Genomic DNA, 26,281 nt, shown 5'->3' on the forward strand with positions numbered 1-26,281 from the left:
TGAACGAAATTGTATGTGCACAACCACATTATGGTTATCTAAATTCTATTTAAGTTTCACAGTTCTAGGTCAAATAAATCAAAAGTTATGATGAAGAAATTGCCATATTTATAGTACCCTATATAGTTAACACTAGAAACTTCTAAGGGCCATAACTCTGGTGTTACTTGGGCAATCTGACTGAAACTTGACAGGCCTCATATAAAAATATTCCCAACCACTTCCTAGATATGGCTCCGGGCGGACAACGCCAAAACTATATCCCTCCGACTTTCGTCGAGGGATAATAATAATACAAAATATAGGACTGAAAACTATTGGCAAATATTGGTTGGAATGACCTATGCGATGTATATGTATTAATACTCAACATATCATATGAAATTTTCATATTTAGAAGTATTTTTCACTGCGTAACATTTTTCATATGCTTTTAACATTTTTCATATGCTTTTAACATTTTTCATATGCTTTTAAATATAAAAATTATGTATCATCTCAATCACAATGAATTCTGACTGCAACATTCTATATCTTTTACAATCAAAACATCAGAATCTGAATTGTGCAGCCAACATAATATGCAGCCTCTCTTTTAGGATACCATTATTAAAAAGTCTGCATGCACAAATTAAAACCAATCACTTTTTGTCTTACTGCCTTAATAATTGACAATGAAATATTGCTTATCAAATCACCAAGTGAAACTAGAACTGTCACAGGAGTGACTCGTACCCCCACCATAAGGTCATGTCACAGAAGGATGGCAACCATAAGAAATCTTAAAAATACTTAGAATAATATAAAAATGTCAAAAAAGCTTAATACTTAAAAAGAATTTTACTGGTCTTTGGAGTATTTCATCCTGGGCTTCCACGTATAAGTAATACTAGTATAATACTAGTATAGTAATACTAGTAAATATAAAAAATCTCTATTAGAGATACACTGAAAGTGAATACAAAAAAGTGTGACTTAGTGTCTTGCCGACACATGTTACCACAGAAAAATGTATTTACTTTTTACATAGGACTTATAATAAAAAAGTTAGAAAAATACCTAAAATATTGAAAATCTAAAAATAGGATTTCTAAAAAATAGACTTAATTCCTGGAATTTAAGAGGAAGAAACTCTGTACAAAAGTTAAAAAAAGGTTACTTCCCTTTGGCTCTAAGCCAATCAGAATGAGATCTAGTGAAAATACATCAAAATTAACCTTAAATTCTAAGTAAAAGGGGACATAATTCAAGAAAAATTGGTGTCAGAGTTATGCACCTTGTGTCACATGATGTGGGTGATGAGGTGGAACATCTATTTTAAGTTTGAATCAAATCCATTCAGTAGTAACTGAGATATAGTGAAAATACATCAAAATTAACCTTAAATTCTAAAACAAAGGGCCATAATTCATGAAAAATTGGTGTCAGAGTTATGCAACTTGTGTCACATGATGTGGGTGATGAGGTGGAACATCTATTTTAAGTTTGAATCAAATCCATTTTGTAATAACTGAGATATAGTGAAATTACATCAAAATCAACCTTAAATTTAAAGGGGACATAATTCATAAACATGATGGTCCTGAATCGCTCACCTGTCCCCACATGACCCAGTTTTGAACTGAGTATGACGTCATTTTTTCTATTATTTGACATAGTGACCTAGTTTTTGAGCTCATGTGGCCCAGTTTTGAACCTGACCTAGATATCATCAAGATAAAAATTCTGACCAATTTTCATGAAGATCCATTGAAAAATATGGCCTCTAGAGAGGTCACAAGGTTTTTTATTATTTGACCTACTGACCTAGATGATGGCATGTGACCCAATTTCGAATCTGACCTAGATATCATTCATGTGAACATTCTGACCAAATTTCATGAAGATCCATTCAAAAGTATGGCCTCTAGAGAGGTCACAAGGTTTTTCTATTTTTAGACCTACTGACCTAGTTTTTGACCGCAGTTGACCCAGTTTCAAACCTGACCTAGATATCATCAAGATGAACATTCAGACCAACTTTCATACAGATCCCATGAAAAATATGGCCTCTAGAGGGGTCACACGGTTTTTCTATTATTTGACCTACTGACCTAGTTATTGAAGGCATGTGACCCAGTTTTAAACTTGACGTACATATCATCAAGGTGAACATTCTGACCAATTATCATGAAGATCCATTCATAAGTATGGCTTCTAGAGAGGTCACAAGGTTTTTCTATTTTTAGACCTACTGACCTAGTTTTTGACCGCAGATGACCCAGTTTCGAACTTGACCTAGATATCATCAAGATGAACATTCAGACCAACTTTCATAAAGATCCCATGAAAAATGTGACCTCTAGAGTGGTCACAAGGTTTTTTATTATTTGACCTACTGACCTAGATTTTGATGGCACATGACCCAGTTTCGAACTTGACCTAGATATCATCAAGGTGAACACACTGAACAACTTTCATGAAGATCCATTGAAAAGTATGGCCTCTAGAGAGGTCACTAGGTTTTTCTATTTTTAGACCTACTGACCAAGTTTTGGGCCGCACATGACCCAGTTTCGAACTTGACCTACATATCATCAAGATGAACATTCAGACCAACTTTCATAAAGATCCCATGAAAAATGTGACCTCTAGAGTGGTCACAAGCAAAAGTTTACGGACGCACGGACGGACTGACGGACGACGGACGCTGCACGATCGAAAAAGCTCACCTTGTCACAAAGTGACATGTGAGCTAAAAATTGATGTCAGAGTTAAGCACCTTATATCACATGATGTGGGAGATGATGTGGAACAACTCTTTTAAGTTTGAATCAAATCGATTTAGTAATAACTGAGCTATAGTGAAAATACAACATGATGTGGGTGATAAGGTGGAACACCTATTTTAAGTTTGAATCAAATCCATTTAGTAATAACTGAGATAATAGATTTCGCGACGCGACGTGACAGGACAAAACTGACTCCTATATACCCGCCACAAACATGTTTTGTGGGGGTATAATAAAAATAAATAACATAGTAGATGGTATTTTTCCATATGTTAATAAGGAGACACATGCTCACAGGCCACAAAATTTAGGAATGACCTTTCAACTTCCTCAGAAATTTGTGAGGAATTCCTGCAACTGTCTGAACAAAAACAACCAACACAATTACTGGTTATATGGTGATGTTCCAGCTTTTGAATCAAGTGATTTGAGGTATGCGGCCCTAACCCTTTGGTCAATAAGACCCACAGACCAAGATACAACAACCTGAGGGGCATACATGTTTTACAAACAGCCCTCATGTTGAAAAAGTCATTCTATCTATATTCAACAGTAAGTGACAGGCTTAAGAAATGAGATAAATGTTTAACTTTACTATGAAAACAGTAATGCATGAGATTATATGGACTTAAATAAATGTGAAAATGCTTAACTGCTACAAGAAATATTCAAAGTTGATAAGTTTCACAATGAAATTAATAAAACGAAATAGGAACTGTACCAGTGCAAACTGATTTACTTACATTTGAAGACATTTTTGTACAAGTGGGTTGAGTATACCAGATCTGAGATGACTCTGTACGGCTACTGGGTTGTTCCTGGCCAGCACCTGAGCAGCTTCTATAGCAATGTCATACAGTAGGAACGGACTCACCACTGCATTCACAACACTGGCAGTAAACTGCTGAAGGTAACTTGTACCTAAAGTAATGTTGAAAATGAGTAAATGCATCCACAGTAATTTAACTACAGAGCAAAATCAAATATCAGATACGGCTATTTCAAGCTTAAATAATCTAACATTCCAATGATAAGAATAACATGAACAAGATTTAAAAGGAGCCACAATATGTGCTCTCCACAGCAGTTTTTTTTTTTACTTATTAATAAATTATTTTACTTATTGAGCGGACTTCTTGTCTATTTTCTTAATTTCCATTAATTCAAGGTCCATAGCTCTAAAACAACAAAGACTCTCTCTGGTTATCGCACTTAGCCAAGGTAATATGCCTATAAACATTGTAACCAAATTTGGTGAATGCTGGATAAGAACTTCTCTAGAGAGCTGAAAACTTCTGTGAATACTGTGTGCATGCTACCGTGAGTGTTCCAGTAGTACGCCCCATTTGAAGGGCATATAAAAACGTTGTAATCAGTTTTATTTACTGAATGAGGTATAATGAAACCTCAACATTTTTCTCCATAAAGACGTTTTTGCTTAAATATAACACCGTTTAATTATATGTATACACGTTTATTTCTATAAATACATATAATCTCATAAGCAACCTCAACTCTAGTAATCATAGTATTTATAGGTGATTTTTTCCACATAAATTTGAAACTTAAACTGATACCTTAATCAGTATCTAAATCTAAACCCATTGTTTTTACACTGAAATTCCTTATGTTTAAGAAACGTATTCTAAATCTGTAAGAGGTTTCTATGATTTAGTAAGTTTCATCCACTATTAAATGACTAATAAAGCAAAGCATACCAAGTTTCATTGAGATATTGAGAAGCCACTTGACATCATCTCCCATTGGTGGGTTTCTGGCATATTTTGTCTGTGGCCTATCATCATGTACTCTTCTTGCTAGAGTCTCCACGGCCAGAATTCCAACTCTGAATGCTGCATGTAGATAGTGCGCTTGAGTAGGATTCAATATAGGATTAGTCCCTGAAGTGTGTAGATGATTAACATCCTCATTTGGTTGCTGTGGCAACTGCAAAGGAGCCTGTTGCGCAAGAATTCCCTGAATAGAAGCAACCTGACAGTTCTGACTAGGTAAGACTTGAACTTGTTGTCCCGGAGCAAGTTGGCGATAGTGAGTGGCAGATGAGTATGCCGTCTGTGGGATGTTGTTAAACTGCATGGGACTGTTGTATGTAAATGTTGCTACATATGGATGAATGTTTTGGGCATGCATGGGAATGGATTGTGAATATGGCGGAAATGGCTGGATCTGTTGAACAATATTATACGTGGGCTGTACAAATGTTTGCTGATGTGGTATGGGATGATGGTGGGGACTAGGTTGTGGGACCGGTGGAATGGCAAAAGGTAACACTACAGCTTGTGTAGCTAACTGTCCATTGTGTGAGAATATCTGAGCTGATGATACAGTCACTTGATTCATTTGATTAGCATTAGGTGGAGTGTTACTGAACGGAGGAGCCTGTGCATTGGCTGGGCTTGAGCTTCCAGCTTGTACAGGAGAACGAGAGGCTGCTACTGGCACTGTTGGAGCTGACTGTGGTCTGCTTTCCCTTCCATTCCTCTGCTGACTGTCAGAACCAGGCTGATTAGCAGCCTCTTCTGATAATTCATACCATCGTTTGGCAACGTGAAATAACACTTCTGGGTAAACCCCTCCACCTTTAGCAGCACTCTCCACAGCTAAACAAGCTTTTTCCAACATTTCCCTGCTCTGTTCTTTACACTGGAATAAAGCTCTCTGAACTTCTGATGGATTCAGAGCATGAGCCTGTGGTAAACATGATAATGCAAGTTCCGCAGCAGCTTTGACTATATTGTGGTCCCGTCCCCTTGATGCTCTGTCAGCCAATGAAGCAACTTCTGGAGGAGTTAGATGACCTTCCCAGGTGTCAATCAAAATGTGGATGGCTGCACTGCCTATTTCCATTGCTTGTCCTGAAATGATAAACAATGAAAAATGTTTCAGTTTCAAAAGATACAGGGGGACAGATGATGGAAATATTATCTGAGTTCTATACAATCCATCTTATTTGTCATGTCAAACTACTGTAATGGTTTTAGTAAATAGGCACTGCCTGTAGTTGTGCACTTTGAAGCCGTAGCTTTGAATAAAGTGTTGTCGTACACATACAGGACAGTACATGAGTGTCTTTTTATATTGATTTTATCAAATAAGTTGGGATATTTATTAAACAATTTTAATAAATTCAATCGGGAAAGGCACAAATGTTTTGTTCTTTTAATGTTCTTTCTATCACATGTTAGTTTTTCATGCTGAAACATCAAATCTCTTTACCTATAATAGAAATTTGTCATTTCAACTAATGTCTTCTATACTTTACACAACATCAATGTCAAAGCTTTATTACACGAAGTGTAACACTAAAATTATGTAATGGCTTTATTTTACTTCAACAATGTCACAAATGTGATGAAATGCTATAAGATATCTTATTTAACATTGTAGTAATGCTAGTGGTTATGGAAACATTTAGAAGTTATTTTCATACCTGCAATCCAAGAAACATGAGAAGAGTACGTCCTTGACAGCCAATTAGGAGCCACACAATTCTGCAACCCCAGAGCATACAGACCAATCTGGAAGGAACACAGCTGAAGATTACGATGTGGACCTGTGGGCTGGTTTGTATTGGATGGCTGTATAAATTGGGAGGTGGAGCTACTTCCGCCAGCCTTGTTCAATATAGTCTTTGCCACCTCCCACATCCAGTGTGCTGAAGCCTCACTAGGTTGATTTGGCACTGTAGGCATGATCCTACTTTTACCTTTGAACCTGTTTAATATAAAAATAAAACAAAATTCTCTATGAAACAAAATATTTTTCTACCATGAATAGTGAATCGGTAAAATTTTTTTCCAAATTTGTTGTTACTCCAGCTGCTAAGTGTTCTAATTTTTCCAGTATTTAAAATATCAAACATAGTGAATAGGTAAAAACTTTTCCAAATTTGTTTTTACTCCAGCTGCTAAGTGTTCTAATTTTTCCAGTATTTAAAACATTAAACATTGTTGACTTAATTACTGACAAAAATCAAAGAACTGTGAATATATGGATTTGGTAAAGGGTTGAGAGTTTTGCCTGAATATCAATGTATATTTCACCTTATTCCTTTCAGGTTTGGTGTAGAGCTGCGAGAATCCAAGATAAACTGTGATGTTGCAGCAATTCTTTGATTCATTTGACCGACAGGACTATAAAAGAAGTTTAATTACAATTAAAATATTTTTAATAAATTATTACTGTTTTCTCGACTTCGTAGCAATGCATATCGATAGTTGATAGATGTTAGTACTTCCTAATTCCTTAACCAGATACTTGTTAAAAAATATTTCTTGGAGCTTTTGTGCTCAATTCTTATCCTAAACTTTTAACCATTTTGTAAAGAGAAATGTTATATTTCAAAACTTTGTACATAAAGTAATCTAACCTTTACCCTGCTAAATTTTGAAAATGGACTGGTCCATCATTCAATTTGGGCAGTACCATTTATTATTTGAAGGGAAGTTCACTGAAAATTTACTGACTGAATAGCGAACAGTGCAGACATGAACATGCAGACTGATCTTGGTCTGTACTGGTTGCAAAGGCAAAATCACTTGCAACCAGCAGGCTAAAGGTTAAAGCAAACAAAAACTCTTAAATTCTCAATCACAAACTGTAAAACTGTGTAAATTTAAGTTCATTCTTACCTTTCATCCCTTATTTTGGCCCTTAAATCTCCCTTGTCCCCAGAACTACTTGAGCCTAAAGAGTCACTATCCCCACTGGATCCACTATCACTGCCTGGACCCTGATGTTTGCTCCAAGCCCTCCGCACCAGTGTTGGAGAATTATCGCTGGATGTGGTTTCAGGAGCACTACTGTCAATAGCAGCCATACCTGTAAGTATACATGGAATGCCTACATTCATAAAATATTTCAATGTAAAGCTTCCAAACAATTTCCTCTGTGCTGAGTTCAATGTTTTTTACTTTAAATAATTATAACTGATAGTTACATAACCATGTTTAATAAAATTCACAAGTTTTAGATTTATAATCTTCGAGTTTTTTGGGGTTTAAAGTCATTTTCAACAGTATTTCAGTTATGTATTTGCAGGCAGTTAACCTAACCAGTGTTCCTGGACAATGTCATTTATCAAGTCGTCACGGAGAATATTCCCCCCTACCCGGGGATCGAACTCACGACCCTGAGATCCATAGATCTTTGCTCTCCCTATTGAGCTAAGCGGGCAGGCTTTATAATCTCATTTCTAACAAGTAGTCCTACCACTACATATTTTTTCATAGCTCATGGGAGTTGAATACAGGATATTGTATTTGCTTCAAACTGAAAATTCATAGGTATATTATAAAATCTTGTATTGTTTTTCATCACCCTGGTACATGGAATGTATGCCCAGGAAATCAAACTCATATCCAATGGTCTGGTAATCCGAAGATTTTGCTTGACATTATAATTTTCTGATGCATAGCCTGCTCTCTTATTCTTTTGAAAAACTAGATATGTGTGTGCCCCCACTTCCTGTCATTGTACATTGTTTCATAAACTTTTAAGCACTTTATGCGTATTTTTCATTTATTTCAAAGGACCATATCTCTGGTCTGGGTGAGTGAAGTCCAAAACAGAATACAAGGTGCACAACTTAACATGTCGAATAATATTCAATATTATAACTTACATGACCCCAGGTCAAATATGTTTTAAGATATCTGCAACACAACTTTTTATGCCCTTTTAGGCCTTTTTTGACCGAGTCAAGGGCCATAATCTCAAACAAAACCACAGATGCACAACTTCAAATGCTGAGTACTATTTCTGTAATGCTTCATAATCCTAGGTCAAAAACTTTTTAACATTCATGCAACACAAACTTCAAGGCCCTTTTTATGCACATTTTTTTCTAAGTCAAGAGCCATAACTCTTGTCTGATTGTGTGAAATCCTATTCAAAATATCAGGTGCACAATTTGACATGCTGAAAATAATCCTGTGAGGTATGATTACTCTAGGTTTAGTAATTTTTACAGACAAGGGCAAATCTAATTAAATAGGCCCAAAAGATTTTGGGGTACACACAAAAAGAAAGAGCTTTGAAAAGCATGTCACAGACAACTGCATATCTTTCAAGTTATAATCAGTAATGTTACCTGCCAGGAACTGAATGTTTATTTAAATGAAGTGAAAAGGAGGCAATTCAGATTCTTGTCCGGATTAATAATATGGTACACACAAATAAACAGGTTATAGTATCTAGCTCACCCTGTGATGGTTTCTTCTTTAAAGCCATACATCTGAGTTTAGCCTCCAAAGCTTTGTAGTTATCTCCTTCTTCTTCAACAGCTGAACTATCTGTGTCTCTACTACAAATGATAAACAGAAGTTTGCATTACTTTATTGTCCTAACTAATTTATATATAGTTCCATTTTTATCAAATAGACAAATTTCCTTCTGAATCTGCAAACATATCTGAGGACCTGGCTGCACAGATTTCAAATAATTTGCCACTTGTTGCTGTGGGTTTGAGCTTTGCCAAGGGTAAAACAAGAGGACCATGATGGTCCTGAATCGCTCACCTCTTCCCACATGATCCAGTTTTGAGTATGACGTCGTTTTTTCTATTATTTGACATAGTGACCTAGTTTTTGAGCTCATGTGACCCAGTTTTGAACTTGACCTAGATATTATCAAGATAAAAATTCTGACCAATTTTCATGAAGATCCATTGAAAAATATGGTCTCTAGAGAGGTCACAAGGTTTTTCTATTATTTGACCTATTGACCTAGTCTTTTAAGGCACGTGACCCAGTTTCAAACTTGACCTAGACATCATCAAGGTGAACATTCTGACCAATTTTCATGAAGATCCATTCAAGGGTATGGCCTCTAGAGAGGTCACAAGGTTTTTCTATTTCAAGACCTACTGACCTAGTTTTTGATCACAGTTGACCAAGTTTCGAACTTGACCTAGATATTATCAAGATAAACATTCAGACCAATTTTTATAGAGATCTATTCACAAGTATGGCCTCTAGAGATGTCACAAGGTTTTTCTATTTTTAGACCTACTGACCTAGATTTTGACCGCACATGACCCTGTTTCGAACTTGGCCTAGATATCATCAAGATGAAGATTCAGACCAACTTTCATGAAGATCCGTTGAAAAATATGGCCTTTAGAGAGGTCACAAGGTTTTTCTATTATTTGACCTACTGACCTAGTTTTTGATGGCACGTGACCCACTTTCAAACTTGACCTAGATGTCAACAAGATGAACATTCAGACCAACTTTCATACAGATCCCATGGAAAATATGGCCTCTAGAGAGGTCACTAGGTTTTTTTATTATTTGACCTACTGACCTACTTTTTGATGGCATGTGACCCACTTTCGAACTTGACCTAGATATCATCAAGGTGAACATTCTGACCAATTTTCATGAAGATTTCATGAAATATATGGCCTCTAGAGAGGTCACAAGGTTTTTCTATTTTTAGACCTACTGACCTAGTTTTTGACCGCAGTTGACCAAGTTTCGAACTTGACCTAGATATCATCAAGATGAACATTCAGGCCAACTTTCATACAGATCCCATGAAAAAATTGGCCTTTAAAGAGGTCACAAGGTTTTTCTATTATTTGACCTATTGACCTAGTTTTTGCTGGCACGTGACCCAGTTTCGAACTTGACCTAGATATCATCAAGGTGAAAGTTCTGACCAATTTTCAAGAAGATCTTGTGAAATATATGGCCTCTAGAAAGGTCACAAGGTTTTTCTATTTTTAGACCTAATGACCTAGTTTTTGACCGCACGTGACCCAGTTTCGAACTTGACCTAGATATCATCAAGATGAACATTCAGAGCAACTTTCATACAGATCCCATGAAAAATATGGCCTTTAGAAAGGTCACAAGGTTTTTCTATTATTTGACCTACTGACCTAGTTTTTAACGGCACGTGACCCAGTTTTCGAACTTGACCTAGATATCATCAAGGAGAACATTCTGACCAACTTTCATGAAGATCTTGTGAAATATATGGCCTCTAGAGAGGTCACAAGGTTTTTCTATTTTTAGACCTACTGACCTAGTTTTTGAAAGCACGTGACCCAGTTTCGAACTTGACCTAGATATCATCAAGGTGAACATTCTGACCAATTTTCGTGAAGATCCATTGAAAATTATGGCCTCTAGAGAGGTCACAAGGTTTTTCTATTTTTAGACCTACTGACCTAGTTTTTGACGGCACGTGACCCAGTTTCAAACTTGTCCTAGATATCATCAAGATGAACATTCTGACCAACTTTCATAAAGATCCCACGAAAAATGTGACCTCTACAGAGGTCACAAGCAAAAGTTTACGGACGCACGCACGCACGGACGGACGACGGACACTGCGCGATCACAAAAGCTCACCTTGTCACTTTGTGACAGGTGAGCTAATAATTCAATGTATCCAGGGCAACTAGCTGGCTATGAGTCTCTGGTACATGTGCTGGTAGAACAATAAAATATCAACAGACTGGATACCATCCTGATAAGGCTAGATTAATACCATCATATGTAGACAAAACACACTTCATATGACAGATGAATGTCTACATGAAATGCATCTGATAAATAGTGTCTGCTTATTTTTTCCTATTATCAGAATGAGGCTATACCATGACATAACATGATGGCACTAAAGTATACAATGTACCTCTGGCCATAAGTCAAAGTGTATGTAGTTTTGGGCCTTGCTCCAGAACTTGTAGCCCCTGAACTTGAAGTTGCTCCAGATGGTCCAGGTCGTGGGTCAGTAAAGTCATCAGTTGGTGGGAACTCATCCAGCTCAGAAGCTCTTGTTCCACCAGACACAGAAGGTCTGCCGGCATCTCTGTTGGAATGATCTCTCGACTCCCCACTAGCAACGACTGGAGCTGAGGTAGGTGGGGTTGCGTTTGCTGTGTGTCTAGGTGTAAGATATGTGACCAGACTGGGAGCCTTGTATGAGGGATGAACCTCTTTGTCTAACAACTTGTCCATTATCTACAAGAAAAGAATTTAAGTATAATCATAAGTTCTGAATTAGTAGTCTGTCTTTACCATTCGAGTACAATGGGTAAAGTTTGTAAAGAAGGTCGAATGGAGACGCACGTACATACATCCAACAGCCATTTGGACCACTGTCTTCACTTCCACAAGCGCGCTCGACAAAAATTCAAGTACATGTCCGCTTAAGAACAAATTAGTGCAGCAATAGCTCTACAAATTCTTTGAATTGTCAAGCTAAAAATCCATGTAAACATTACTTATCTACATATTCAATAACAAAACAAATATGTATGTACAATAATATTTGTTACATAAAATTAATCCATTAATGTTATTCTTTTTTTTTTAATTAACAAACAAGTACAATATGAGGGGTGAATGCGAAAAAGTTCTAAGTGCTTCTTTATTTATATGCACTTAGAACTCTTTCGCATTCACCCCTCGATTAATTTATTATTATTATTATACCTCATTTCAAGAATAACAGTAAAGACCATCTAGCACATAAAATCTTACTTTGCTCAGCTTAATAACATCATCCTTGTAATGTATTAGCATGGCCAAGGCCAATTCTCCTCTCTGTTTCCTTGTACTCTCACACAACAATGGATGCTCAGCCTCCGACACATTTGCTTTCATACCTGAATTACACAAGGAACAATCAAATGTAGTTCAATAAATTACTACATATTTTCTTTATTTACTGTTTTCGAATTTATTGCAAATTATATGCACTAACCAATTATCTTTTGCATTATAGATATCTGTTTTCTTTCTAATTTAAACTTGGAAAAGTACATTAACAGCAGCTTTTAGAGGACAGCTACACAAATATTTGAAAGCCTTGTCACTAAAGGTTAATATAATGAAAACGAAGACTTAAAAAGTAGAAAATGGGTAACAATTCTAAATCATAGAACTTTCCAATCTTAAGATGCCCAGAAACAGATCCATAAAAAAAATAAATTAAAAGACAAGGAAGGATCATAACTCAAGCTAACAGAGTTATGTATTGCATGTCATAAAATCAAAGGGATCTGGTGTATGATGTTTCAGTCCATTTCCACGAGCTTACAAAAATACTAGCTTACATACAAACAAGATCTGTCCGTAAGACAGCCAATGCTCGACTATTAGAGTTGTTGTCCCAGAAGCAGGAGTATTAACCTAAATGTTAAAATATCTATATAGTTTCAATCCAGTATTTGCATTAGTTTTGGAGATAGTAACTTGCATTCAAAACTTTAACCAAGATTTTGTAAGTCCAAAAGGGGGCATAATTTGGCCAAAATACATGTCAGTTATGGGACTGGATGCTATCACCTAGTTTTATAACTATGAAGACACAAGTGAAGTTGCAAATCGATATCTGCATTAGTTTTGGAGATAATAACTTGCATGCAAAACTTTAACCAGGATTTTTTTAAGTCCAAAAGGGGCATAATTTGGCCAAACAACTTGTCAGAGTTATGGGACTTGACCCTGTGAGGTTGGTAATTGATCTAGGAAAGGAAAAAATAAGTTTCAAAGCTATATGTCTTTAAATGATAGCTATATGTACCTGCATGCAAAACTTTAACCAAGGTGTGACTGGGACACCAATGCCAGGATGAGTGTAATAGCTAGACTATTCTTTGAATAGTCAAGCTAACAAAAATTCATCAAAATAGAAAATAAAGTACAGCTGTGTTTTATACAAAAATGAAACATTTACCAAGAGATGCAACACATCCATCAAAGCCAAGTTTCTCATCTCCTGGCTGTCTACATACTGCTGCTGCTCCTTGACGGGACATACATGGTAAAGATGATGTCATGGGACATGCTGTAAATAGACAAGAAAAGGCATATAATACCTGACATACAATACCTGACTATATAAAGATAAGAAATATAATACAAACAAGAGGGCCATGATGGCCCTATATCGCTCACCTGTTATCATTGCACTTGAGGACAAGAAGGTCCTCAGAAAAAATATCTAAGTCCAAAGGACAGTAACAACAAAGCGAAGAAATTTAACCAAAAAGAAAAAAAATTCTTACAGGGTACAGATATGTCAAAATACACCTAAAAATTGGAGGTACCATCCATTTTGTACCACAGAAAAGTGGTCTCGGTTTTTCCCTACAGCCAATAATAAAAAAGTTACTAAAACTAAGCTATTTATAGTAACGTTAAAGGGAAGTAATTAAAAAGAAAATTATTGTAAGTGAACAAAAGAAGGATCTGCCAAATAAATCTGTTGACATAAATGAAATTTCAGATCAGTATCTTCATTAGTTACCGAGATATACCCATTTTAGTTTGAAATAAAGGGAGGTAATTTGACATAAAATCAGTCCGTAGTTATCTACCCTAATGGCTCAGTCCAACTAATGACAATAATGAAATTTCAAATATAGTGTTATTTCTAGAGCGACGCAGCGGGGCGCCCCGCCCTGCCCTTTTTTACTGCCGCCACGCTGCCCGTAAAATGTGCCCTGTTGCCTTTGATCTTATGCTAAATCCCGCCAAATTCCCTGTTGACATGCCTCGACGATTTTTTGATCAGCAAATTACGTCACGGCGAGTGCACACAGGTAATGAGAATCAATGAAGTGTTAAAACAAATTGATAAAGAGCATGGATCCTGTGAAATGTCAAAAAAGCGTGCGTAAATGGCCAGCTGATTACCGAACACGTGAAAAGTGCCCTAGATTTCTTTGGGCAAAAATTAAATTAGACCGTCGTTTAGTATAACAAGTATATTATATCAATGCCGTTTGATTCTACTGTAATTTAAACTAGAAAATGCACACATTTTAATGATTATCGAAAGTAAAAGAAAGTTTAGAATGTCTGTTCACGAGTCTTATTACTCCCGATGTCGTATGCAATTTTTCCATATTTCCTTCAAAAAAGCAGACAGTCGGTGTATTTTTTATGATGAGAAACATCAAAATATGTGGAACTATCTCTGGTTTACCCAAGTGGGTCATTTAAACTGAGTAAAAACTTCTTTCAGACAACATTCCGAAAGTGTTAAAACAAATTGATAAAGAGTATGGATCCTGTGAAATGTCAAAAAAGCGTGCGTAAATGGCCAGCTGATTACCGAGCACGTGAAAAGTGCCCTAGATTTCTTTGGGCAAAAATTAAATTAGACCGTCGTTTAGTATAACAAGTATATATCAATGCCGTTTGATTACTGTAATTTAAACTAGAAAATGCACACATTTTAATGATTATCGAAAGTAAAAGAAAGTTTAGAATGTCTGTTCACGAGTCTTATTACTCCCGATGTCGTATGCAATTTTTCCATATTTCCTTCAAAAAAGCAGACATTCGGTGTATTTTTTATGATGAGAAACATCAAAATATGTGGAACTATCTCTGGTTTACCCAAGTGGGTCATTTAAACTGAGTAAAAACTACTTTCAGACAACATTCCGAAAGTGTACCAGTATCCGGATAGTATATTTTGGATATGCGATTTAGTAAACTTTAACCTTACTGTAATAGCACTTTTCTGTTAATGAAATATTGATGAAAGACCTGATAAATACATTAGGACTTTTGATAATTATCAGTTTACAATGTGACCTGAAACAGGCTTTTAACTATGTTGTTTACAACATGATCTTGGTTTCAAGATTAAGCTTATATTAAGGCTTTCCACTATTTCACATTCATATGAATAAGTTGACATTCTTGGTGACTTTTTTAAGAGAAAGGCTTGAATGGTTTAACCTAAACTATAAAGTAAGTAAAAAGCCTTTGTAAACTTTGTAACTAGTTTTGGGAAGATTTAGCACTTTATTCTGGGACATTTCTTTTAAGTGTGCAATAAAGATAAATGGAATACATATTAACTATAGACATCTAGAAATGCAACTACTGCTATGGTAACTTTCACATCTAAAAGGGCACCCTGCCCCTTTCGGACAGCACCCTCCCCTTTTTGGCAGCACCCTGCCCTTTTTGAGCTCTAGAAATAACACTACAAATAAGTCCTATAAGTACTTACTGATATAAATCCATTTTGACTACAATCAGGGGAGGTAATCAGATATAAAATAACTCTGGAACCTACGATTGGATCTGATTTGTCATGGAATCCAAGATTTATTGTTGTTGAAGATATTTTGGAAATTTGTATCAAATAAAACCATAAATGAAGTCTCTATATGGCTGCAAAAGCCAAAATAGCCAATTTTGGACCTTTAAGGGGTCATAACTCTGGAACCCATGATGGAATCTGGCCAGTTTAAGAAATGAACCAAGATCTTGTGGTGATACAAGTTGTGTACAAGTTTGGTTAAAATCAAATCATAAATGAAGTTGCTATTGTGCAGATAAGGTCAAAATAGCTCATTTTTGCCCTTTCAGGGGCCGTAACTCTGGAACCCATTATGGGATCTGGCCGGTTCATCAAAGGAACTGAGATCTTATGACAACACAAGTTATGTGCAAGTTTGATTACATTCAAATCATAAATGAAGCTGCAATTGTGCAGACAAGGTCAAAATAGCTAATTCTGGCCTGTTCAGGGGCCATAACTCTGGAACCCACAATGGAATCTAGTGAGCCAGTTCAAGAAAGGAACCAAGATCTTATAGTGATACAAGTTGTGTGTAAATTTGGTTAAAATAAAATCATAAATGAAGCTGCTATTGTGCAGACAAGGTCAAAATAGCTGATTTTGGCCCTTTCAGGGGCCGTAACTCTGGAACCCATAACGGGATCTGGCCAGTTCAAGAAATAAACCGAGATCTTATGGTGATACAAGTTGTGTGCAAGTTTGGTAAAAATCAAATCATAAATAAAGCTACTATTGTGCAGACAAGGTCAAAATAGCTGATTCTGGCCCTTTCAGGGGCCATAACTCTGGAACCCATAATGGGATCTGGCCAGTTCAAGAAAGGAACCGAGATCTTATGGTGATACAAGTTGTGTGCAAGTTTGGTTAAAATAAAATCATGAATGAAACCACTATCGTGCAGACAAGAAATTGTTGACGGACGCACGGACGGACTGACGACGGACGAAGGGTGATCACAAAAGCTCACCTTGTCACTATGTGACAGGTGAGCTAATCATAAAACAGAGTAAAGAATATCATTTTCTAATTCTTTAATTCAATTATAATGAAAGTTTTAAGCTTCTTGTTTTCCTTGTAAGAAAAAACATCTGATATCCTATATGGTACAGTCTGAACCCTAGTAGATTCAACTTGTAAATTCAAACCATCTTTAGAAATTGATACAAAGTAACCACTGGTTATGAGCATTATGAGCAACTGTGTGAAAATATATTGGTGGATAGTCGATTCTTCAATTCCAAAAATATCTCTTGTTCTCTTGTTTGCCAGCTGTACAACATTGTGAAAACTTGAAGTGAGATATACTGGTAACTAAGTAATGATATCTTTACAATTTTAATGTAACTTTTGTCATGGTTTATTACTATATGCTGAAGAATTATTCTTATATACTTAGTTCAAAATAAAACAAGAAGCTGCGTTCAATAAACGCTTGATGCCCCTGGTTGTTGATACAAAGCAACCAAAGTCCAAAACGAGGTCAAGTTCAAGGTCAAGGTCAAACTGAGGTAAGGTAATGTCTGAAGATGAGGAATGGTCACAGGTTACATCTGCATTAGCATCAAGTCATTCTAGTAAGGGATATTGATGCTAGACGAAACAGTCCCACTTGGTTAACCTCGTACGGACGGACGGACAAACGAACAAACAGACGGACAGGACAATCACTATATGCCTCCCGCATCAGTAGATGCCGGGGGCATAACAATTGCATTGACAGAATCTCATGTCTTTTACATGTTAAAAGTTTACCTCCAAGACAAAGAGCATCAAATATAAAGCTTGCTAGTGTCAGAGGCAACAATGCCTCTCCGCGTGACTTAATTGTTCCATCCTTCAATTGGTCTGCTCTCTGTCGTAATATTGCCATCTCTAATGGTCCAAGTGGAATTTTCTTCAACAATGTAAGAAGCTCCGTCTCCTGATAGGCCAGTTTCACCTGTTTAGTAGTAATTATAGTATAATACTGGAATATATAATTTGTGATATATTTCTGATCTATAAATATAAGCATATTTTCTTCATTCAATTAATCTGACTGAATCCGTAAGTTTTCAATCAATTTAAACTGGTAAAACACAAAAAAGAACTGAAAACTGCTCCACTTGGAATACAGACGTTGTATATAAGGATCTTTGTTATTATATATTCGGTCACATTATAGCAATAAGCAAGTAGCTCTGTGAATAGAAATAAAGCACTTTCAAATCCTTGACCTGATACAGCAGAGAGCTCCAAATTATATTGTTATAGCTTCTAGCCCAACCCTTTTGTATTTATGTATGCTCACTGTTTGTATATAAATATAATCATTAACTTAAACCGATAGTTCAGGCTTTCTTATCAAATCACCTACCATGAACCAAACATATTCAGATCCCTTCACTCAAGAATAACTTTTCATGTTTTTTTTTATCTGTATTCAATGTTCAAGACTAGACTCCATTATCATATGTTTATAAAGAAATATCATAAGAATATTAAATAGATCAGTTCCTACCTCCATACTTTTACAGGATGCAGGTGGGCGTGGCATCTCTAAGACAAACATTCCCATCTGGAAAGCAAGATGCCAAGTTTCTTGTTCCTCTAGTAACACACTACACAGAAATGCAGCCTTTGACAGTGTCGTGCTAGCTAACATGGTGATACTTGTTAGTGCCTTCTTTCTCTTTCCTGAATAAGAAATAGATATTGATAAGTTTCATTCGTGTGCAGAACTTGGACCTTCAAATTTGTTTTATCACACTTCAAACCGATTAATAGTTCTCTGAAAAAAGATCAACAAAAAGAGGGAGCAACAAAGGAAAATTTCTGTTTTTTTTTTACTTTTTGAGAGGGGGCTCATTTTTCTTAAAGGAAGCAGGATAATTATTTTTTTTGAAAACCTAAAATACAAACTCATGGAGCTCTTTGTTATTGTTAAAATATGGAGACTATTCTATTACAAAATGTATTTTGCACCTAAAATTGCCATTTTGTAAAATACAAGAGCAACGGTTCTACATTTACTAATAACATCCAATGTCAAATCTGTAGGGTGCACAAATGTTTCAGAAAACTTTGTAATGTATTCTGTCTTGGATACATACAAGACAAAATTCCGACAGCCCATTTCGCCAAATTTAAACCAATAATTCTGCTCTTATTTTTGACTGAATATTCAGGTGCATGTTATCCTTCCTAATAAATATTTTCATTACATTTTTTGTTACTTCAGAAATGTGTTTTTCAGAATTTGTCTAAAGAGAGTTCCAATTATGTAAGCAGACTGCATGCATTTCATACTTATTATAACATGGTTGAACAGTATGATCTAAAAGAATGTGAAAGTATATATTAGGACTTCCTGATTCTTCGAATCTAAGTATTAACATTTTAATGAACAGAAGTAGCCCCAACCCCAAAAGAGCTAATGTTTAAAATCTGTTTACTGCTCATTTTGCTGTTACTAATCAACTTCACAAATAAAAGAAATTTCTTTTTTTCATTTTCTTCTGTACATGTGAGCAGGTGAACTTTATTCTTTTTCTCAGATGGAATTTTCGATGAATCCAAAATACAACAAATCAACTTGGCATGTCCTTCAATCCTACAGCCATTTGTTTCTTTTTATCTATCTTAAGTTTGGCGATATATGACCATTTTGTATCGATTCGCCGTAAAACCAAACTCACTCACTTAAGTGTGGTTGAATGTATCATGAATTTGAAAGTAACAACTACACTGTTCTCTGCTAATTATGCTATTTAAAGTTATACCATTAATAAAAACTGATCAAGGACCACTAATTAAGGTTGCATTATTCAGCGTCTCCAAAACTCTCATTAACAATCTTAATGTAGTACTGACTGTATCATAGACTCATACTCAAGCTGTAACTTCTAGAAATAGAACACTGCTGCTGAACATTTTCTTAATGAGAGAAACTTTAATCTGAACAGTCACAAATTGTGAATTTCAATTGGCAATGCTCACTGAAATGATCTTATTTACAAATGAAATGCCTAGAGTACCTTTTACATTTGGTACAGCTGCACTCTCAGCAAGTAGGTCTGGAGGATTGGCAAGCAGTTCCTCTGCTAGCTGCTGTGCCAGTTTACATGCTTCTTTGGTATGACCATGGGCATGTAATGCTTCAGCTCTTGCAAACAATATCTGAAAATGTATTCATGAAAAGAATTAGTAACAGTATTTTAAGGTCAAACTTACATATATCTCATTTTGATACTTTAGTTACTAAAGTAATGTTTCAACTGTTTAAAGAATTTTCCAAGGTTTAAATTACTGCAGCAAAGATCATAGGAGTAAATTTATACATCTTCCAGCTTTCTAACTAAATTGTATCCAAATACCAAAAGTTTCTATTCAAAAGACTACTAGTTTTTATAGTCTTTTGTCACATTATTAGACAACTTTGAACCTTTTACCCCTAAATATAGCTTTTTTCTTGCAATTACTGCTGCTTTGCTAAATTCTTATTTCAAGTAAGTGTAAAATATACAGTACTGATAAACACTTAACTATATTGTTTACTAGCACATAAATACCAAATATTTTTTCTAAAGTTATTATTTAGTATACTTACATCCTGTCTATTCTCTAAACATTTTACTCCAGCAAAGAAATTTGGTTCTTCCGTGCTTTTCTCTTTTCTTTTTTTTTCTAATTCCGTTGCTTTGGCTCTGTCATAGAAGTACATTGAATATTCATCACCTGACACCTGTGATTCGGAAGACTGTTCAGCATTCACACTGGCTCCAGCACTGGCTACTGAAAGGCCAGATGTTGATGGTCGTACCTCGTCATTTCTTCCCTGCATACCTAATTCCATAAAACTATCAACATCATTGTTTTGATTATCAATCTTATTACTAGTGTTCTGTTTCAATTCCCTACTACCGAGATTAAATAATCCGAAAGATTCTGCATCTTCTAGAGAATTGCTACGCGATGTGTGTTCTTTCATTTCTGAACCCGAATCAGAGTCTCTGAAGAGAGAGCTTCCCCTCTCAGGCTCACAGAACCCTTCAGATCCCGAGCTCATGGCTCCATCATTATTATGACCTTGACCTTGTCTACTGGGGTGTCTGTGTCGCTTGTTCTTCATTTCTTGCGGGGAATGATGTTCATTTAACATATTCGTTGCCTGAGCTAATGTTGTCATGTCATCTGTGCTTATTAGATTTTCAGAGCAAACAGCCATTGGCTGGACCCTTGAAGGCTTTTTAGCATCAGGATCCAAGTTCCTATTAAACCTATAGCGTAAAAATGAGAACATCTGAGAATCCGAATATGTAACACCAGGTATGTGGTAATCATTCCATTGTAATATACAAGCTTCTATTCCTGGTTTAAACCCAGTAAAATTCTCTATCTCAGATTTTTTCAATGTACCACCACTACTTCCAGAATTACTGTTACGTGCTCGTTTCACTTTATCAATGGTAGATATATGCCATTCTTTGAATTTTGCACACATATCATCTTTCTGCGAGGGACTGAGTTTAGGATTAAGAGCGGCCAGTTTCCAGAGATTGACAATTTCATCGCAGAGACTAGAAGCGGCATGCTGTGTTATACTGGCACTACTGTTACTGCTTGATCGTGAACTGATCTGGTTGTTGTTATTGTTGGAAATCTTTGTCATAAACCACCATATCAAAATCTGAATCAAAAGAAACATGGGTACTTAGCTTCTGTAACACTTAAATATAAATTTTTGGAAACTGAGATAAGAACCAATTATTATCCTGAATCTTCCATTAATTTCAAATCTTTTTATAAATATATAGTAACTTTTTTTCTTATTTTCATATTCAGGTGAAACTGTTTGAATGTGTACAGTTTTAGTGTTTACTTCAGTAGTGCATTGCTTTTTACTACTGATTAACAGTTAGGAAATATAACAGATCCAAATTAGGAATTGTTAAGAAGTGGTATCTTTAAAATATTCATCATATAATCAAGCCCTTTGAGAGGTTTGTTGTCCGATTTATTAAAGTTCTGAGATCAGATGTGCAGGAATTGAACCACAAGTGTGTTAGACAAAGAGGTTAAATATCTAAGGAATGAACCACAGTAAATTAGACAATAAACCACAAGGCCTTCATTGCTTTCGTTCTTACATGCTCATTGAACAATTTTGATTAAAAATATGCTAGACTTCAATTATCCAATAAACTAGACCTTATGCTGCATTTTGACATCATACCTCCTTCTTACCAGTCTATGCATCACCCTTTGTTTATCGCAGAAAAATATACATAACTTGATCTTCTATGTTAAACTGGCAATCAATCGAGCCAAGATAGAATAAAATTTTACATATACTTAAGAAGGGATTGGTTCAGTAACAATTTTACTTAGCATATTTCCGGGTGTTCAGGTAGTCTTGGCTAAAAAAGTATAGAAATTATAGTCTAAAAATTGGGGAAAAAAGCACACTATTTGCCAAAGGAATTGAGGTTGAACTTCCTACTCAAACTGACTCAGAAAAAACACTGGTTTGTAAATATGTTACAGTTCAATCTTAACTTATAAGACATTCTCTTTATGCAAGAGTTTTGAAAAATTCTGTGACCCAAAAAAAAAACAAGTTCTATTTTAATTTTTTATCCTACAGCAGACACAGTTTCCTGTCATCATACTGACTTAATAAAACAATATAAAATATTCAGAAGGCATCTCAATGAGGTTGTGTAACGATGCAATTTCCATTTTGTATCAGATTAAACTACCGATTTCCTTATTAAACCTGCCTTACTTAGCTACCAGAGGGTACTGTCCCTGTTTGTAGGTTTGAAGTCAAACACAATTGCTATATGAAATCTTCTCAGCTTGAATTTTGAAGGGAAACCCACAGCGCTCATCTAGAAAATATTTCAAGTAAAGGTGACGGACAGAACCAAAGAACTTTAAACCAGCTGAATGACATCCATTCAGCCCCTGGTAAGGCTCACACCAAAAGCAGAGGGGCAAGAGATCAGAGGTCAGTGCTACCTTTGGTTTTAAGTCATCCAACATAACTGTCTCATATACTAGTAGTGACATTTCAGCTTTAATGGCGGAAGACACTACGTGACTCCCAAGAGATTGTTCCTAGCACTAGTAGAACCACCAAAAAGCCAGCTAGAAAGCTTCCTCAAAATTACCACCCAAGCAGTGCTTGAACCAACAGGTGAAAGGCAAGTCTGCAACTTTCAACCGCTGGCCATCAAGTCCAAACCAGTGGCCTGCAACAAGAACAATATAAAGTTAACCACTGTCTGTTTACCTGCTCGCACTGAAGAACCTCATCTGTGATTATTTCCAGGAGTGGCAAGGCATTATGGTCACTCCGTCTGAACATTTCTCGAGCTATAGACAGCAGATTCCACATGCCCTCTGGTTCACGACCCCGCAGTGGGCGTAACAAACTCTGCCATTCTGCTGCAGCTGGGGGTGCTGTCTGTGTCAAGAAATTCACATCACTGAAATCGAGAAAAAAATTCAATAACATTTTATTTCTATTTTGTGACTGAACAGAGACGCTGAGATTTCAACTTAGATAGCAAAGCATTTTTTCATAGGCAATTTGATAAAGCACTTGCAACACATATTACTCGAGTTTAAAACTTTAATTTTTAAGTGTTATTTTCTTTTTAAACAACTTTCAGCAGATGCTTAATAGATCAAAGAAGTTTCTACCTATCAATAAAACTTAAATGAGATATTGTATAAATCTACTTCAAAATGGCTAGTTAACAAGAAAATGAAAAGGAGGCTCATGTACACAAACTTACTATGATCTGCTAGAAACTACACTTCATCTTATTCACTGATCAATGCATGTTTATATGTAGTAAGGCTCCCATGTCTACAGACTTTGTAAATGCTTACACCATCTTTCAAACACAAAATGGTAATCTATTATTGTCTTCAGTCATGACTCTGGCTGGCTTTTCCCCTTCTATAATGGGGGCCCACTATCATTAATGCATTATTATAATTTATCAGGAAATAAGTCACAAATTCTTTGAGGTAATTTTTAGTATTTTAACATTTTCGTAAGTTCAGGCTGTTTTCCACACTATTTTTGGCACTGTTTGATGCAATTCCATTGCAAAACAGAACAATTTATTTTACTCAAAGCAAATTTCGCACTGTATACAACCTTTTTACACTTATAGTTCTGTCCCCATAATGGAATTTATCACTTATTCAACAAGCTGCAAAAATGGTGGCTTACTGTTTACCGAAGAAGAGACATCTCATACCGTTGGGCAGAAAACACTGTTTCGTTTGGTGATCATTTCTGTACACGGGTAGAAATTTTGTAAACATTTTCCAGTCAAACACGATCTAAACTCATTTAAGCATGTATACTTTGAAGTAATATTATACAGTAATCTTTTCGCAATATTATACCTGAAAACCACTGGAGAAGGTACACAAAATTTCACCAAAGTCTTCTTCACATTTTCATGGAGCTGTTTCTCATCAAGGCACCATGAAGTTTCCTCATTGGCCTCCGCCCCAGCTGTTGGATCTGGAGCCCCACTTATTGTGTTCATCTCACACTCCTTGGCAGATATCAATTTGTCCAGCAATCCTTGTGCAATTGGAAGAATCTGAAATGGAGTCATATCTTATGAAGGCAACAACATATATCAATTTTGGTTCTGTTTTAAATCCCAGCATTTCCTAATGATTAGGAATCGTCTTAAAGCACAATTTTTTCTTATTAATTTTCTTATTAATTTTAGAAGAAATGATTGTGAACAAGTAATTCAGCATAGCGTATTAAGAGTATTTCTGTGAGTTCATTAGCAGTTCAGTAATCTTATGAAATAGCATTGTCCTTGTTGAGGAGACAGTCAATTTATTATTTTATTAGCAAGACGGCCTCAGTGGCATAACCATGCATGATTAAATGCCTCTATGAGAGATTACCTCTTTTTAACAAGACTAATGTAAAGGCTTTGTATGAAGCTGACAGACCAAGTCCCTACTTATATGGAGTATATGAAGACTGTCTTTAGCTGGCAAGACAGTTTGCAATACAGTATAAGCCTCATTCAGGAGTTTAACTTTAAACAGAATTTTACCAATTTTTTCTTAACTTCTAATAAGTTATATTACTGATTTACTCATATCACAACATAATATCATAATGGAACATTACCTCCTTTGGCATTTCAACAATAAGATACTGGGCAAATTTCTGTAACTGATCCCTCTGTAATTGGGCTAGACTTTCCGACACTGGTACCCGCTGTGTTACTGAGGCACACTAAAATCAATACAAATACCATAGTGTCAAATTCTGTCAAATTACCAGCTCAAATCAAAAACAGTGCCATTCAGTGTGAACCAATCAATCAATTTGCATATACATCATAAAAAATACACACTGAGAAAAAGAAGTACATAATTTTGCCTACAACAAGGCTTTTTTCTGAATTCAGGAAAGAGGCCCTAGTCATTTTCAAGCTTCATGGGGAATGTCTTAGTGGCAAATAACCTTTAAACTAGAAACTGCTTTTGTAAAAAAGCATATGTCTCCCCCAATGCAAAGTCCGATAGGCAAGAAGTCAATAGGGGTCAGGAGCGAAAGTCAAAGAGACACTGATTGTTGGCTGCAATAGGGATCATCTATCGCTAAATTTCAACACTCTTAGCCTAGTCACTGTTCAGGCTCCTGTGACCTTGACCTTTGATCAGGGGTCATCTACTCTGCATGTCCAATCATCCTATTAAGTTTCAACATTCTAGGTCAAGTGGTTCTCAAGTTATTTTCCAGAAATGATTTTACATGACCAGGCCCCTGTGACCTTGACCTTTAATAGACTGACTCCAAAATCGATAGGGGTCATCTACTCTGCATGTTCAATCATCCTATGAAGTTTCAACATTCTGGGTCAAGTGGTTCTCAAGTTATTGATCGGAAATTGTTTTCCATGTTCAGGCTCCTGAGACCTTGACCTTTAACAGAGTGACCCCAAAATCAATAGGGGTCATCTACTCTGCATGTTCAATCATCCTATGAAGTTTCAACGTTCTGGATCAAGAGGTTCTCAAGTTATTGATCGGAAATGGTTATCAATGTTCAGGCCCCTGTGACTTTTAATGGAATGACCCGAAAAACAATAGGGGTCATTTACTCTGCATGAACAATCATCCTATGAAGTTTCAACATTCTGGGTCGAGAGGTTTTTAAGTTATTGACTGGAAACGGTTTTTCATGTTCAGGCCCTTGTGACCTTGACCTTTAACAGAGTGACCCCAAAATCGTTAGGGGTCATCTACTCTGCATGACCAATCATCCTATGAAGTTTCAACATTCTGGGTCAAGTGGTTCACTAGTTATTGATCAGAAATGGTTTTAAATGTTCAGGTCCCTGTGACCTTGACATTTAACTGAGTGACCCCAAAATCGATAG

At 36.0% G+C, this 26,281-nt stretch overlaps 1 protein-coding gene across 1 annotated transcript in view; it reads right to left on the reverse strand.

The window, feature by feature from the left end:
* The window catches only part of LOC123562398 (zinc finger SWIM domain-containing protein 8-like), a 57,086-nt gene that overhangs the window by 13,099 nt on the left and 17,706 nt on the right, over window positions 1-26,281 (reverse strand). The window contains exons 5-20 of the mRNA XM_053537327.1: window positions 25,024-25,131; window positions 24,267-24,469; window positions 23,134-23,329; window positions 20,446-21,525; window positions 19,874-20,015; window positions 18,358-18,533; window positions 17,610-17,796; window positions 13,488-13,598; window positions 12,290-12,414; window positions 11,439-11,767; window positions 8,996-9,096; window positions 7,424-7,613; window positions 6,836-6,925; window positions 6,223-6,506; window positions 4,490-5,647; window positions 3,515-3,692 (exon numbers count right to left, since the gene is read on the reverse strand). Coding sequence (XP_053393302.1) covers window positions 3,515-3,692; window positions 4,490-5,647; window positions 6,223-6,506; window positions 6,836-6,925; window positions 7,424-7,613; window positions 8,996-9,096; window positions 11,439-11,767; window positions 12,290-12,414; window positions 13,488-13,598; window positions 17,610-17,796; window positions 18,358-18,533; window positions 19,874-20,015; window positions 20,446-21,525; window positions 23,134-23,329; window positions 24,267-24,469; window positions 25,024-25,131 — 4,658 coding nt within the window. The remainder of the gene's footprint in view (window positions 1-3,514; window positions 3,693-4,489; window positions 5,648-6,222; window positions 6,507-6,835; window positions 6,926-7,423; window positions 7,614-8,995; window positions 9,097-11,438; window positions 11,768-12,289; window positions 12,415-13,487; window positions 13,599-17,609; window positions 17,797-18,357; window positions 18,534-19,873; window positions 20,016-20,445; window positions 21,526-23,133; window positions 23,330-24,266; window positions 24,470-25,023; window positions 25,132-26,281) is intronic.

The sequence above is a fragment of the Mercenaria mercenaria genome, chromosome 2 (genome assembly GCF_021730395.1).
Source record: "Mercenaria mercenaria strain notata chromosome 2, MADL_Memer_1, whole genome shotgun sequence".
Lineage (NCBI taxonomy): Eukaryota > Metazoa > Mollusca > Bivalvia > Venerida > Veneridae > Mercenaria > Mercenaria mercenaria.